The sequence below is a fragment of the Petaurus breviceps genome, unplaced genomic scaffold (assembly GCF_028583685.1).
Source record: "Petaurus breviceps papuanus isolate PSGF00001 unplaced genomic scaffold, PetGlider_PUasm1.0 126, whole genome shotgun sequence".
Classification (NCBI taxonomy): Eukaryota; Metazoa; Chordata; class Mammalia; order Diprotodontia; family Petauridae; genus Petaurus; species Petaurus breviceps.
Genome location: NW_027185655.1, coordinates 16,247,927 through 16,262,143, shown reverse-complemented (window position 1 = coordinate 16,262,143; position 14,217 = coordinate 16,247,927). Strand labels below are relative to the sequence as shown.

Genomic DNA, 14,217 nt, shown 5'->3' with positions numbered 1-14,217 from the left:
GGTTTCTCCTTTTCCTGTCATCGATCAGGGACTTTTCTTCCTTTGATATTCACTCCTTCTGTGAATCTTAGGCAGATTTTTGTTGTCTTGATCTGCTTCCCTCCAAGTCATTTTTCCTTCTTTAAAAAAAAAACTTTTAAAAAATAGTATTTTATTTTTTTCTTTAATTACATGTCAAGATAATTTTTAGCATTCATTTTTGCCACATTTTAAGTTCCAAATTTTTCTCCCTCCCTCCTTTCCCCACTTCCAAAAACAGTAAGCAATTTGATATAGATTATATATGTGCAATCATGTAAAACATATTTCCACATTAGTCATATTGTGAAAAAAGCAGAATAAAAGAAAAAACACAAAAAGCTAAAGAAAATGAAAATAGTATGCTTAGATCTGCATTCAGAATCTGTCAGCTCTTTCTCTGGATATGGATAGCATTTTCCATCACGAGTCTTTTGGAATTGTCTTGGATCATTGTATTTCTGAGAAGAGTTAAGTCTATCAAAGTTGGTCATCACACATTGTTACTGTGTACATTGTTATCCTGGTTCTGCTTAATTCACTCACCATCAGTTCATGTCAATCTTTCTAGATTTTTCTGAAGTCCACCTGCTCATCATTTCTTATAGAACAATAGTATTCCATTACATTCATATACCACAGCATGTTTAGCCATTCCCCAGTTGATGGACATCCCCTCAATGTCCAGTTCTTTGTCACCACAAAAAGAACTGCCACAGGCACTCTTTTCCACCCTGGAACTGTGACCAGGCCCTCTGCTCCCCTGTGGCTGCTTATGTCCCTGGAAATATGACTTGGGTACCTATTTCAGATTATTTGCCTTCTCAAAGAGGGAGAGAGAATTTAGAACTCAAAATTTTGGGGGAAAAAGAATGTTAAAATTGTTTTTACATGTAATTGGAAAAAAGTGAAATGTAAAAGAATATGTGTATGTATGTATGTATATATAATATTTACATGCATATAAATTTTGTGAAAAGAATATTGGATTTGGAGTTGTGATTGAAACCTGGCCCTACTCTTTATTATCTCTGACTTCTGTGAGTAAAAACTCTGACTTCTTAATGGTAATACAGATAGTTGGCACTAGAGGATGTTCAAAGGCCCCTCTAACTCTGTGTCCTCTACTGTTTCCCTTGGCCTTGTCCAGTGGCCCCTTGCTAGAAGCATCATGCATCCAAGTCTTCTGTTTTCCATCCATGCAATAATGGACAGCAAAGGGACATGGGCTTAGCTGTAAATATCTTTTCAATCTTTTCTTTCTATCAGCATATGCTCCTCTACCTCAAAAGAAGCCCCCAGGGAAACTTGTTCTTTCAGATATATGTTTGTAATCTCTATTTTTAAAAATTGGGTTCACTGAGAAAAAAAGATGAACAAAAAAAGTTTCTTTTTTAAAAATGAAAAAATAAAAATATTTCTCAATAAACGAAAATAATCTATGTAGAATTTAAATAATGACACTTGAAATTATACTGGTAGTGTAGAAGGTGCTCACATACTCATTCAATTGAAAAGTTTCCGTTTTTTGGTTATTGTTGAACTTCCTTAACCCTCTATATCTGGAAGAGGTTCCATTCCTTCTGTATGGTCAAGACAGAGCCCCAGCAGAAAGCGAAGAGGAGCCATCTATTACATGGTATTTGACTTTTTTCCTAAATGCAAACTCCATGGAAAAGCCTTTTTTTCTTAGTACCAAAAAAAATGTAAGATAATTTTTCAGGGTTTTTTAAAAATAATTTTTCATTAATGTTTTAAATGCAATTTTTAAACAGTTAATGAAATCATTTTTTTATACTGAAACAGCAAACCAGTGTTATGTTCTTTTTTACAGTGGGATCATGAAGCCAGGCCTCAATGCCATTTTGGGACCCACAGGTGGTGGCAAGTCTTCGTGAGTACTGAACTAGCAGAGAATGCATTTTTCTATGAGTAATCTTTTTAAATATAAAAACATATTCAAATTGTCTTCACCAAATCCTTACGTAGTAATTTAATACCTGCTGTGCTTATTACTGTGTTAAATATTCTTGGAAATATCAATAGTCCACAATCTAGTTGGAGTAGGGAAAACTATTGTATTTTAAGTAATAGCAGCTGTTGTTAACTTCTCATTTGAGAAGCTTAGAAATGAAAGAATGAAGAGAAGCTGAATAATATCTAAGCATCAGTTAAGCCCATTTTAAAACAATTCTAGGCTATAGGGTGTTTGTCAGTGCAGGGATTGTGAATGGTAGAATGTAGACAGCCCCATAGTGAGAGGTCTAGTCTGGTTTATGGATTAGTCACCAGTATCAGAGCTTAGAGATACCAGTAAGTAGAAAACCTGGATTTGGAGGTATACTGATTTCCCATCCAATAAACTTCCTAACTTTTTTTTTTTGATAATGGATATGAGTCTTACATGAACTGATGCAAAGTGAAATGAGCAGAGCCAGTAGAACATTGTACACTGTAACAGTAACATTGTACAATAATCTACTGTGAATAACTTAGCTGTTCTCAGCAATACAATGATCCAAGACAATTCTGAAGGACATAGGATGAAGGGCGCTGTGCATCTCCAGAGAAAGAACTGGTACAGCCTTAATGTGAATCTTTACTTCCTTTCTTTTTTTTTTGGTGGGAGGTCTATGTTTAAATAAAACAGCAATACAAAATAAAACATGAAATACACAGCAAGACTAAAGCAGAAATGTATTTTGTATATACACATGCATAACCTGTTTCAGATTGCTTGCCTTCTCAGAGGGGGGCAGAAAATTTGGAACTCAGAATTTGAAAAAAAAAATGTCAAAATTGTTTTTAACATGTAATTGGGAAAAAATGAAATATTACATAAAAGAAAAACACTCTGAGGTACCTACTTGTCACACCTATCATGCTGGTTAACATGATACAAAAGGAAAATAAATAAATGCTGGAGGGATGTGAGGGAAACAAGAATGCTGATCAGCCCCAGGGTTTGACCTATATAGGCTTTGCGGGGAAGAATTAGAATAGTAGTTGGTTGTGGAGAGGAGTAATGGAAGGGGCAGTTTCTTCATTGTGTATTTGCCCCAGTACCAATCTTGGTGTTCTGCAAATAGCATTTTTTTTTTAAGCAATAGGGGTTAAGTAACTTGCTCAAGGTTGCACGGCCAGTTATTATTTCTGGGTGTGGTGCTGAGTATCTGAGCCTGGATTTGATCCACGTCATCCCGACACTGGAGCCGGTGCTCTTACTCGCTGAGCCACCTGGCCGCCCCTAAGCAATTGGGGTTAAGTAACTTGCTCAAGGTTACACGGCCAGGTGTTTCTGGGTGGGTGCTAAGTGTCTGAGCCCGGGATTCGATCTCCAGGTCTTCTCAACACTGGAGCCGGTGCTCTTACTCGCTGTGCTACCTGGCCGCCCCATGCAAATAGCATTTTTGAAAATTTTTTGCTGAATGTAAAATAAGGGAAGATCCTGAGAAACGGATGCATTTCATGTATCCCATAATTAGGAATACTCACTGGCATAAAATTGCTAATTTATAATGAGACAAGCTGTTAATCAAGACTTGCCCATGTAGTCTTGTTTGAGGCTAATAGGGTGCAGAGAGTGCTTGGAGATGGAGTCTGAGGAACTGGTTTTGATTGACTCTGGTCCTCATTGTCCATGTAACCTTGAACATGTTCTTGAGTTTTTCTGTTTCCTCAGCTATAAAATTGAGATGTTAATACTTGTATTACCTTTCTCATGGGTGGTTGAAAGGAAAGTCCTTTGTCAATTTTAAATAAATGTGAGTTAGTGTTACTTTACAGCTTCTCTGATGAATAATGAGATCTGAATTCTGCTTCATGATTTTTACTTACGATAGAGAGCAGGGATTCTTAACATGTTTAATATCATAAACCCTTCTGTCAGTCCAATGAAGCCCATGGGTCCCTTTCCAAAATATTTGTTGCCTACATTCCTAATTGAGGGAAATGCTTAATTTTAGTTAGAGGTTCATGAAAATAATTGTGTAAAATTGTTTTCCCATCCAAATTTATAGACCTCCTATGGATTCCAGGTTAAGAAAATCTGATATTGTCATCTGCAGATATTTTGTGATGCTTTTGACCTTTTAACTTATCTCTCTCACCAATGGGAGTTTTCTTCTGTGTAGTTATTTACCTGACAAATACTAGAAAAGGGGGCTTCCTATGAATCTTTCGTACATGTGGGGCTATGCCAGATCGTTATATCGTGGAAATGAGAAGATGCTAAAAATCGGGGCTTTATTTATTGCTTTGTTGATTGTCACTCTATATTTAAGAAAATAATGGAGACATTTCCCCCCTTTTAGAAAAAAATATTTTAAAAATTCCTTTCTTTTCAAATTGACTTCCAGATTCTTTCCTTCCATCCTACCCCTCCCACACACACTCAGAAGACAAATAATATAATTTATACATATGAACTCATGCAAAACATATTTCCATGTTAGCCATATTACAAAAAGAAAAATAAAGTGAGAAATTATACTTTAATTTGCCCTTAGAGTTCATCAGTTTTCTCTTTCGAGGTGGCTAGCATTTTTTCATCATGAGTCCTTTGGAATGATCTTGGATCATTGTATTGATTAGAGTAGCCAAGTCTTTTAGTGTTGATCATTGTTACAGTATTACTGTTATTTTGCATGATGATCTCCCAGTTCTTTTCACTTCTTTTTGCATTTGTTCATCTAGGTCTTGGCTTGTTTTTTCAAAACGCTCCGCCTTTATAATTTCTTATAGCACAGATGAGAATCCCCTCATTTCTAATTCTTTACCACCACAAAAAGAGTTGCTACAAATATTTTTGTGCATATAGGTCTTTTTACTTTCTCTTTAATCTCTTTGTACCTAGTATATTGCTGGGTCAAAGAGTATGCACAGTTTTATAGCCCTTTGGGCATAGTTCCAAATTGTTCTCCAGAATAATTGGACTAATTTACAACTCTACCAGCAATTTATTAGTGTGCCTGTTTTACCTCATGCCCTCTAGCATGTGTCATTTCTGATGGGTATGAGATGGTACTTAAGTTATTTTAGTTTGAATGTCTCTAATCAGTAGTGATTTAGAGCATTTTTTTCATATAACTTTGGTTTCTTCTGAAAACTGCCTGTTCATATCCTTTGATCATTTATCAGTTGAAGGATGACTCGTATTCTTATAAATTAGACTCAGTTCTCTGTATATTTAGAAATGAAGCGTTTATTAGAAACATTGACTGTAAAATTTGTTTCCCGGATTTCTGCTTTCCTTCTAATACTGGTTGCATTGTTTTTGTTTGTACAAAGCATTTTAATTCGATATAACTCTTATTTTTGTAAATTAGACTCAGTTCCCTAAATATTTAAGAGGATTTTATTAGAGAAACTTGCTATAAAATTTTTGATATTACTTCATTGGTGGTACCTTTTATCAAACTGTATTTTCCTTGATCATCTCTTTTAATTGTCTGTTTTTGCTTTGCTTTGACTTTGGTCACGATTGCTACACCTGCCTTTTTTTTACTTCAGCTAAAGCATATTCAATTTTGCTCCAACCCCCTGTTTTAACTTTGTGCGTGTGTCTTTCTGTTTCAAGTGTGTTCCTTGTAAAGAGTATTGTTGGATTCTGATTTCTAATCCATTCTTCTATCTGCTTCCATTTTATGGGTGAATTCATCCCTTTCACATTCAGTTATGACTACTAACTGTGTATTTCCCTCTATCCTATTTTCTTCTGTTTCTCCTTCTCTCTTTTATTCTGTCCTTGCTCAAAAGTCTGTTTTGCTTCTTACCATTGCCTCCCTTAATCTCCCTTTCGCCATTCCTCAAGTTTATATCCCCTTCCCTTCCTATTTCTCTGTTGGATGAGATACATTTCTGCATTCAGCTGATTGTGTGTGTATGTGTGTGTGTGTGTGTGTGTGTGTGTGTATACATACCTATTCTCCCCTATTTGAACCAGTTCCAGTGAAAGTGACTTTCAACTATTGCCCACCACTTCCATTCCCCAATTTCCTCTCCATTGTAAAAGTTTTTCCTTGTGTCCCTCTTTTATGTGAGATAATTTTCCCTCCTTTACCTCATCCTTTCCTGTTCTCCCAGTACATTCCTCTTTCTCACCCCTTCATTTTTTTTTGAGATCATCCCAACATAATCCACTCACACCAACATAATCTACTCACACCCTTGCCCTTAGTCTAGACTCTTCTAATTGCCCTAATAATTACAAAGTTCTTAGGAATTATATGTATCATTTTCTCACATGGGAATGTAAACAGTTTAACTTTATTGAGTCTCTTATAATTTCTCTTTCATGTTTAATTTTTAATGCTTCCTTTGAGCTTGTGTTTGAATGTCATATTTTTTATTCAGCTCTGGTCCTTTTATCTGGAATACTTGGAGGTCCTCTTTTTCATTAAATATCCATTTTTTTCCTGCTTTACAATTATACACAGTTTTGTTGGGTAGGTTATTTTTGGTTTTATTCCTAGTTCTTTTGCCTTCTGGAATGTCATACTACAAACTCTTTGTTTTTTTCATGTGGAAGCTGTTAGATTTTGTGTGATCCTGACTGTGACTCCATGATATTCAAATACTTTCCTTTTGACTTCTTGCACTATTTTCTCCTTGAAATTCGGTTCTAATAGTCCTAGAACCTTTCATTTTGGGATCTCTTTCAGATGCTGATTGGTAGATTCTTTCAATTTCTAATTTACCTTCTGGTTCTAGAGTATCAGAGAAATTTTCTTTTATAATTTCTTGAAATATGTTTAGGCTCTTTTTTGGTCATAGCTTTCAGGTAATACAATAATTCTTAGATGATCTCTCCTCAATCTGTTTCCTTTCCTTTTTTTTTTTAGGAGGTAGTTGGGGTTAAGTGACTTGCCCATGGTCACACAGCTAGTAATTGTCAAGTGTCTGAGTCCAGATTTGAACTCAGGTCCTCCTGACTCCAGGGCCAGTGTTTTATCCATTGTGCCACTTAACTGTCCCCATCCTCAATCCATTTTCCAGGTCAATTTGTTTTTCTGATGAGATAGTTCACATTTTATTTAATTTTTCATCCTTTCAGCTTTGTTTTATTGTTTCTGATTTCTCATGGAGTCATTAGCTTCCAGTTGCTCAATTCCAATCTTTAAGGAATTATTTTCTTCAGTGAACCTTTATGCCTTTTTTCCCCCATTCGACTAATTCTGCTTCTTAAGGAGTTCTTTTCCATGGTGATATTTTGTTTCTTTTATCATTTGGCCGATTCTATTTCTAAGTCATTTTCTTCAGCATTTGGGGGGGGGGGGGCGCTACCTTTTATCAAGTTGTTATTTTTCTTTTAATAATATTCTTACATCATTCCCATTTCTTTCCCCAATATCTCTCTATACTTCTTATCTCATTCTTTAACTCTTCCAGGAATTTCTGTTAGGCTTTTGTCCAGTTAGCATTTTTTCTTCCTTTGAAACTTTGCTTATAGCTGTTTTCAATTGTTGTCTTCTTTTGAGTTTGTTTTGTTCTTTCCTTCCACCATTGTAGCTTCAAGTTATTTTTTTGTTTCTTCCTTTTTCTTGACTTTGAACTTTACATTAGAGGTAGACTCCATTTGTTTAGGAGGTGAATTAGGGGGAGAGACACTGTCCCAAGCTTCAGGCTTTTTCATACTACTATTTTCAGAGTTAGTTCTGGGGGTCTGCAAGTATTTGGTGCTTCTAAGGTGATGTGACCTGGAGAGAGGTTTGGTCACTGCTCTCCTGGTCGGTGCTCTGGTCTTCACCTGGCAAGGTCATAAGTGCTCCTTTTGGCCCTGGAACTATGACCCATCTCTACTTTTGAGCAATAGAGTTGCCAGTCATTGCTAGCTACACCCAGTGCAAAGGTTCCGTGTCATCTCTTTCTCTGACCGGTTGTCTTATTACCCTTTTACATTTTGGGGCTGGGAATACCTAAAGCTGCTGTTGCTGCTGTCATGGCTGCCTCCAAAGCCCACCCCAGTGTTGCCGACCTCTCTTGCTGACCTCCTAAGTTGTCTTAGCTTGGAAAAATGTCTCATTCTGACTTTTTGTTCTTTCTGCCACTCCAAAATTTGAGGTATAATTTTAAAGTTGTTTGTAAGGGAATGTTGGGAGAGTTCACCTGGATTCCTGCCTTTATTCTGCTACCTTGGCTGTACCTCCCAAAGAAGAACATGTTAATGCAAATTAAACTTTAAATATGGCATGATTACTCCCTCTCTCCCCAAAAAGAGCCAGTTGTTAAACACTTAAAAGCATGCCCTTGCAGTATTCTACTGTCTGTTTCTCTAACCTGTATACGTGGCCCTAGATTTCTCCAGAAATGAAACTTTGGGAAATATTCCCCTTTGCTTCTATCTTTTCCTTATTAATTATTGCAGTTCTGTGCTTCTGAAGTATACTGTTGATGGCCGGTAATCACTTAACAGGGGCTCCTCCTTCTCTTAGTTACCTTCTCCACACAAGGATGATCAGGGAAGCAGGAAGAAATTGTTTCTCATAGTGCCATGATGCAGCCTTAGTATTAATTAAAATAGAAAAGAAGTTGAGGATTTAAATAAAATAGACATTTCCATATTTTTTGTTAGTTCCCAGTAGTGTTTAGCTTTGTGATTATTGATCAGCTGATTTTTCTTAATTCATCCAGAATGTTAGATTTATGCTTATGTCTTGTAAAATAAAAAAAAGTTTTCTTTTATTAAGGATTGAGCACAATATATTTCTCCTTGCAGATTGTTAGATGTCTTAGCTGCTAGGAAAGACCCAAGTGGATTATCTGGCCATGTCTTAATAGATGGGGCTCCTCAGCCAGCTAACTTCAAATGTAACTCAGGCTATGTTGTACAGGTAAGTAACAGTAAGGATGATACTTTGGGGTTTTGGTATTTCTTGTCCTTGGTCAAGCTGGACCCACGTCTGCATTACCTCGCTCGGCATTCCCTGAATCTTCCATTGCATTGACTGATTGTGAGGAGAAATATAGCACAGGACTGATCAACAGCAGGAGATAAACTACACTTGACTACTTTCAGGACTAATTTTTCCCCATGTTCTCATTTTTTCCTACTCCTGCTTCCACTTTTTCTTTTAATTTTATTTTCTTTTTTTTAATTATCAATTTGTCAAACGTTAACAAAATATAACCATTTCTATAAACAAAAATGTACAGAAAAAGAGAATTGTATGTGAAACTGCGCACCCACTTTTTCCTTGGGCATGAATATTCCCCATCACCTTGTGATATGTTGACTTAGTTAAATTTGGAATACTATTTATATATGCAACTTTTGCATTTAGAGAACTCTGCAAGGTCATGCCAAGAGACCTGCCTTCATGGAATTTATAATCTTGTGTATGGATGTGACATTATAAAATTATGTATGGCAAGTTTATTGCAGAATCCCAGTTGGGAGGGGCCTTGAAGGCCAACTAATCTAAGCTACAGCTTACTGCAAATTAGAAGGATGCAAACCAAATGCTTTGTGAGTTGGATTTTTGGCAGGGAATGGGTAGTGGCAGTGGGTGGGGAGGTAAGTAAAGGTCATTCATGATGAGATGGGGGAAGTAGGTGGGCAAATTTGGACTTTGAGAGTGGATAAGTATTTATTATTAGGCAAAGAGAGGAGGAAGAAGGGAAGGCAGGATATTCCAGACATAAAGAATAGAGTGAGTAAATGGAAATACAAAAGTAGAATGATGTATTCAGGAGAGAGAAAGATGTCCAGTTTGGTAGTAGGATGGAGACCATGAAAGAAATTAGTGTGAGATTAGTATACAATGATGCAGTAGTCTCAGATTGCAAAGGACTTTGAATGTTCAGCAGCGTTTGAACTTTATTTAATGGGCATAAGAGAGACAAAGGATTTTGAGCAGAAAAATGACTTTTCATAAGGAAGATTAGACTGATGGAAGGCATAAGGGAATTTTGGAAGGGGGAGAGATAGAGACGGGAAGAACTTAACGGGCAAATGTAGAAATGTAAGTCATGTAACGAGGGCTTGTAAACATGGGGCGGCAGAGACAGGAATTGTTTCTACCTTTGTATTGCTATCCCCAGGACCTAGAACTGTTCTTGTATGTAGTAGACCCTCACATTTTTGTTTGAGAAAAGATGTATGTGAGAAATAGTGTCATGTCATTAGAATGGATGGGATCATCTGATGGTTATCATTGACCATGAGAGCTGGGAGAGGAAAGACCTTGTTTTTAAACATAAGACACAGTGCAAATGTCAGTGAGCCTGATGGGAAGAGTGAAATTAGGAAGAACAAGGTTAGGTAGTAAGAGGAGCTTTTTATGGAGTGGAAGGTGTTGAAACTCAGGAGAGATTCATTATCCAACTCATGAATCTGTGATAATATCAGTATGACTGTCCCCTCCAGGGATGCTGCTTACAATCTATGCAGGTTTGCTCATCCTGGATGACTCGTGTCCATCTGTCTTCTGTAAGGTCACTACCCAACATAGAGAACTTCTTGTTTTCTTCTGATACTGAGAAGATCCTGGTACCTTGTATGCTTGGATGTACAGGAGTGGGGGGAGAGCCTTGAGACAGAGAGCCCAACAAGCAGGTCGCAGTTCATTGGGGAGGTGAGGAAGGTCAGTACCAGGGTGTTTCTAGTGTCAGAAGAGAAGGAGATGTATATGACAGACGTTATTAAGGTTAAAATGGCAGAACTTGATAACCGCTCGGATAGGTGGGGTGAGAAAGAGTGAGAAGGTGAGGGTGATGCCTAGCTTATGAGCCTGAGTGATTGGGAGCATGGGACAATAGAGAAGAAGGGAGAGTTTGGAGGAAAGATTTCAGTTTTGAAACTCATCCAGAGTTTAAAATGTCAATAGGGTATATCTAGTTAGAGATGTCTGATGGGCAGTTGGAGTTATGAGTCTGGAGGTTGGGAGAGGATATTGCTGGCCAAAGAGACCAGAATAGGAAGAGGGGATGACTTTGGGCAGAAATTATTTTCGTTTTAGACATGGTGAGTGTAAGATGTGAACAGAATGTCTAGTCTGAGATGTCTGATAGGCATCTGGGAATGAGAGTAAAGTTTGAGAGAGGATATGGCTGGACATGTAGATATAAACGTCTTCTGCTTAGAGATGACAGTTGGACGTAGAGGAGCTGGTTAGAAAGATCACCAGGTGAAATAGAATACAGGGAAAAGGGAAGCGGTCTCCAAACAGGAAGACTTGGTTGTATTTTTATCTCCCTTGGGCCCCCATGATAATCACCAATGCATTGAACAGTCAGATAAGGAATTCCATCTTTGTTTATTTTATCTTAGATAAATTACTTGTTTTAGGAGTAAGTTAAAAGACTTTATAAAAAATGGTGGCACTAGAGTTTATTCTATATTACATGAGATACACTGACCACAGTGTACAGGGTACCGTGTCTTGTTTAGCAGTATGGTACAATGGGTATTTATATAATTTAATTTATTTAATTATTTATACCAATTTAATCATATAGTTTATATAATTATAAATATATAAATGTTAAACACATTTTGGGCTCTGGTAAGTTTGAGTTTGTCGCAGAGTTTACAGAAGTAAAACCCCAATTCTGATTTAAAATATCATTTTTTCTTATAAGGATGATGTTGTGATGGGAACTCTCACAGTAAGAGAAAATTTACAGTTCTCAGCAGCTCTCCGACTGCCCACCAGCATGAGGAACCGTGAAAAGAATGAACGAATTAACAGGATTATGAAGGAGCTTGGTTTGGAGAAAGTAGCTGACTCCAAGGTAATGCATGAAAGCTGATAGTCTGAGACCAATCAATACTGAATGTAGCATGATCTGTAGAGTTATATTCTTTTGATCTAGAAGTTTTATGGCATAATCTATTACATAATATTGACTAAGGCAATATAAGATATCATCGTTACAGTTGTGGGTTATGGTGGTTGTTGACTGTTTGTCAATGCCTTCTTCCTTTCAACTCTCTTAGTGCTTCTTAGAAGATGATTTATGTGAATATATAGCACTCTTGCTAAATCGCTAAATCTCCATGTAACGGGTCGATTACAGTTAGTAGTAGGGAAGGTTTAACTGAAGAGATTAAAATTATAGGTAAAAATGAGATTTTTGTGTAGTATCTATAATATCACCATAGTCAAAGTCAGCACAGAGTAGATTTTTCTTCACTTTTATTGAAATACCACTTCATGGGTGGTTTCCTGACTCTTTTGTCTTTGACGTCAAATATCTTAAACTTATGCCTAAGAATGACTTTGTGACTATTGCTTTTAGTTTTTTTCCTGCAAGTTTCTCTTTGTTTCAGGTCAGTCTCACTTTCTCTCAATTCCTCTCATCTACATTTTAGTGTATATGTCTTGTATATACATCTAATGTACATTCTTGTATTCTCTGTAAGTCACTCAAAAAGTATTTCTTGCTCAGCGGTATAGAGTAAAACATGGAGGCATAATCCATCTCCTTAAGAAATTTACAGTTTCATAGTCTAGGTTAGTTAGTGGTCTCCAAACTTTTTTGATTTCCTATTGCTATCTGTAAAAAAATTTCAAGAACATATACCAATATGTGTATTCTTATGGTGTAGTGGATAGAGTATTGGGCCTGGAGTCAGGAAGACTTATCTTCCTGAGTTCAAATCTGGCTTCAGACACTACCTGTGTGAACCTGGGCAAGTCACTTCACCCTGTTTTCCTCAGTTTCCTCATCTGTAAAATGAGCTGGAAAAGGAAATGTCAAATCACTCCAGTGTCTTTGCTAAGAAAACCCCAAATGGGGTCACAAAGAATTGGACACAACTAAAAAATGACTGAAGATTTATTTACAAGTTATGGATATCTACTACTATGCTAATAGTTATTCACATTATAAACTTAGATAAAAATGCATGTTCTGAAAGGATGAGATCAAAAGTAATGTCTGAAGTGAGAGTCAGGAGAGAACCACCGAAGTCTATTGAATAGGAAAGTGACTTGTTCAATTGTGAGTTTTAGGAAAATCCCTTTGGCAGCTATGTGGAAGTAGTATTGGTAAGAGGGGAGGATTGAATCAGGGAGACCAATTAGGAGGCCAGAGATGATGAGGGCCTAAAGTAGGCTGTGTGAAGAGAGAGAGCAGTCAGATCGAAGTGATTGTGAGAATAGAAATGACGTGGCCACGTGAGATGATTTAAAAGGTAAGAATAGATGTTGTAGACCCCTCTTCTGATCTATTCTTCAAGGCACTTCTTATGAATCTGGTAGACAATAGGGATTTTCCTTTTTTCTTTCTCCTATCTTTATCTTTCTTTGAGATGGGAATTTTACCAAATTGAAACTGTGTCTTCACTGTTGAAATTTGTTGCCGATAATTAACGATTTAGCATAGAACTTACCTCTTTGTGGAATTTGCTGCTGTCTTGCTTTAGGTGGGAACTCCATTTTCTCGTGGTGTTTCTGGAGGAGAGAGAAAAAGGACCAGTATTGGAATGGAGCTTATTTCTGATCCATCTATCTTGTTTTTGGATGAACCCACAACTGGCTTGGACTCTAGCACGGCAAATGCTGTTCTTTTACTGCTGAAGAGGTAAGGATTGAGGAACGACAGTCCACTTACATACCACAGCTCCAAGAAGCCTTTGCTAATTCCCACAGTTACAGGTCACTCTCTCCCTCAAATGATTTTGTATTTACATGTGTATGGGATGTTTCCTTCACTTAGAACATCAGCTCCTTGTAGACAAGATTTTGTTTTTGTTGTTAAAACCCCTTATTAATAAATACTTGTTATGTTAATCTAATTGAGTAAAATAATCAGTTTAGGTAGAGATACTGTCAGAATTTTTCTACCATGGACAGTTCTTGCTTTACATAAATTTGCATTATGCAAATTAAACTCCCTGCTTTAGAGCCATGGAGGGGGTGGGGCCATGTGGAGCTCCATGAGGGAAGGGAAGAGATCTGCAGAATGGTCAACTTAGATTAAGTGAGAGCTGGCTGTATATAGAGTTTATTCTAGGGATGTGATTAACATTTTTTTGAATGACTAGTCATAAAATAGTAAAATGCTAGATGAATTTTATGTCTGAGATTGAAATAATCACAGTTTCAGTCTTCCTTGATGGTACAGAAATTTAATGTAAATTCCTAGGATAATGATTTAGGCATTACTTTGATTCTTTTTTTCTAGGTAGATAGATAGATAGATAGATAGATAGATAGATAGATAGATAGATAGATAGATAGATAGATAGATAGA

General features: G+C 36.8%; 1 protein-coding gene across 9 annotated transcripts in view; it reads left to right on the top strand.

Annotated features, from left to right (window-relative positions):
• ABCG2 (ATP binding cassette subfamily G member 2 (JR blood group)) overlaps window positions 1-14,217 on the top strand; it is a 72,929-nt gene that overhangs the window by 28,937 nt on the left and 29,775 nt on the right. For all 9 annotated transcript variants that reach the window (XM_069093802.1, XM_069093783.1, XM_069093832.1 and 6 more), the window contains 4 exons: window positions 1,853-1,912; window positions 8,735-8,849; window positions 11,599-11,751; window positions 13,388-13,545. In XM_069093802.1, coding sequence (XP_068949903.1) covers window positions 1,853-1,912; window positions 8,735-8,849; window positions 11,599-11,751; window positions 13,388-13,545 — 486 coding nt within the window. The remainder of the gene's footprint in view (window positions 1-1,852; window positions 1,913-8,734; window positions 8,850-11,598; window positions 11,752-13,387; window positions 13,546-14,217) is intronic.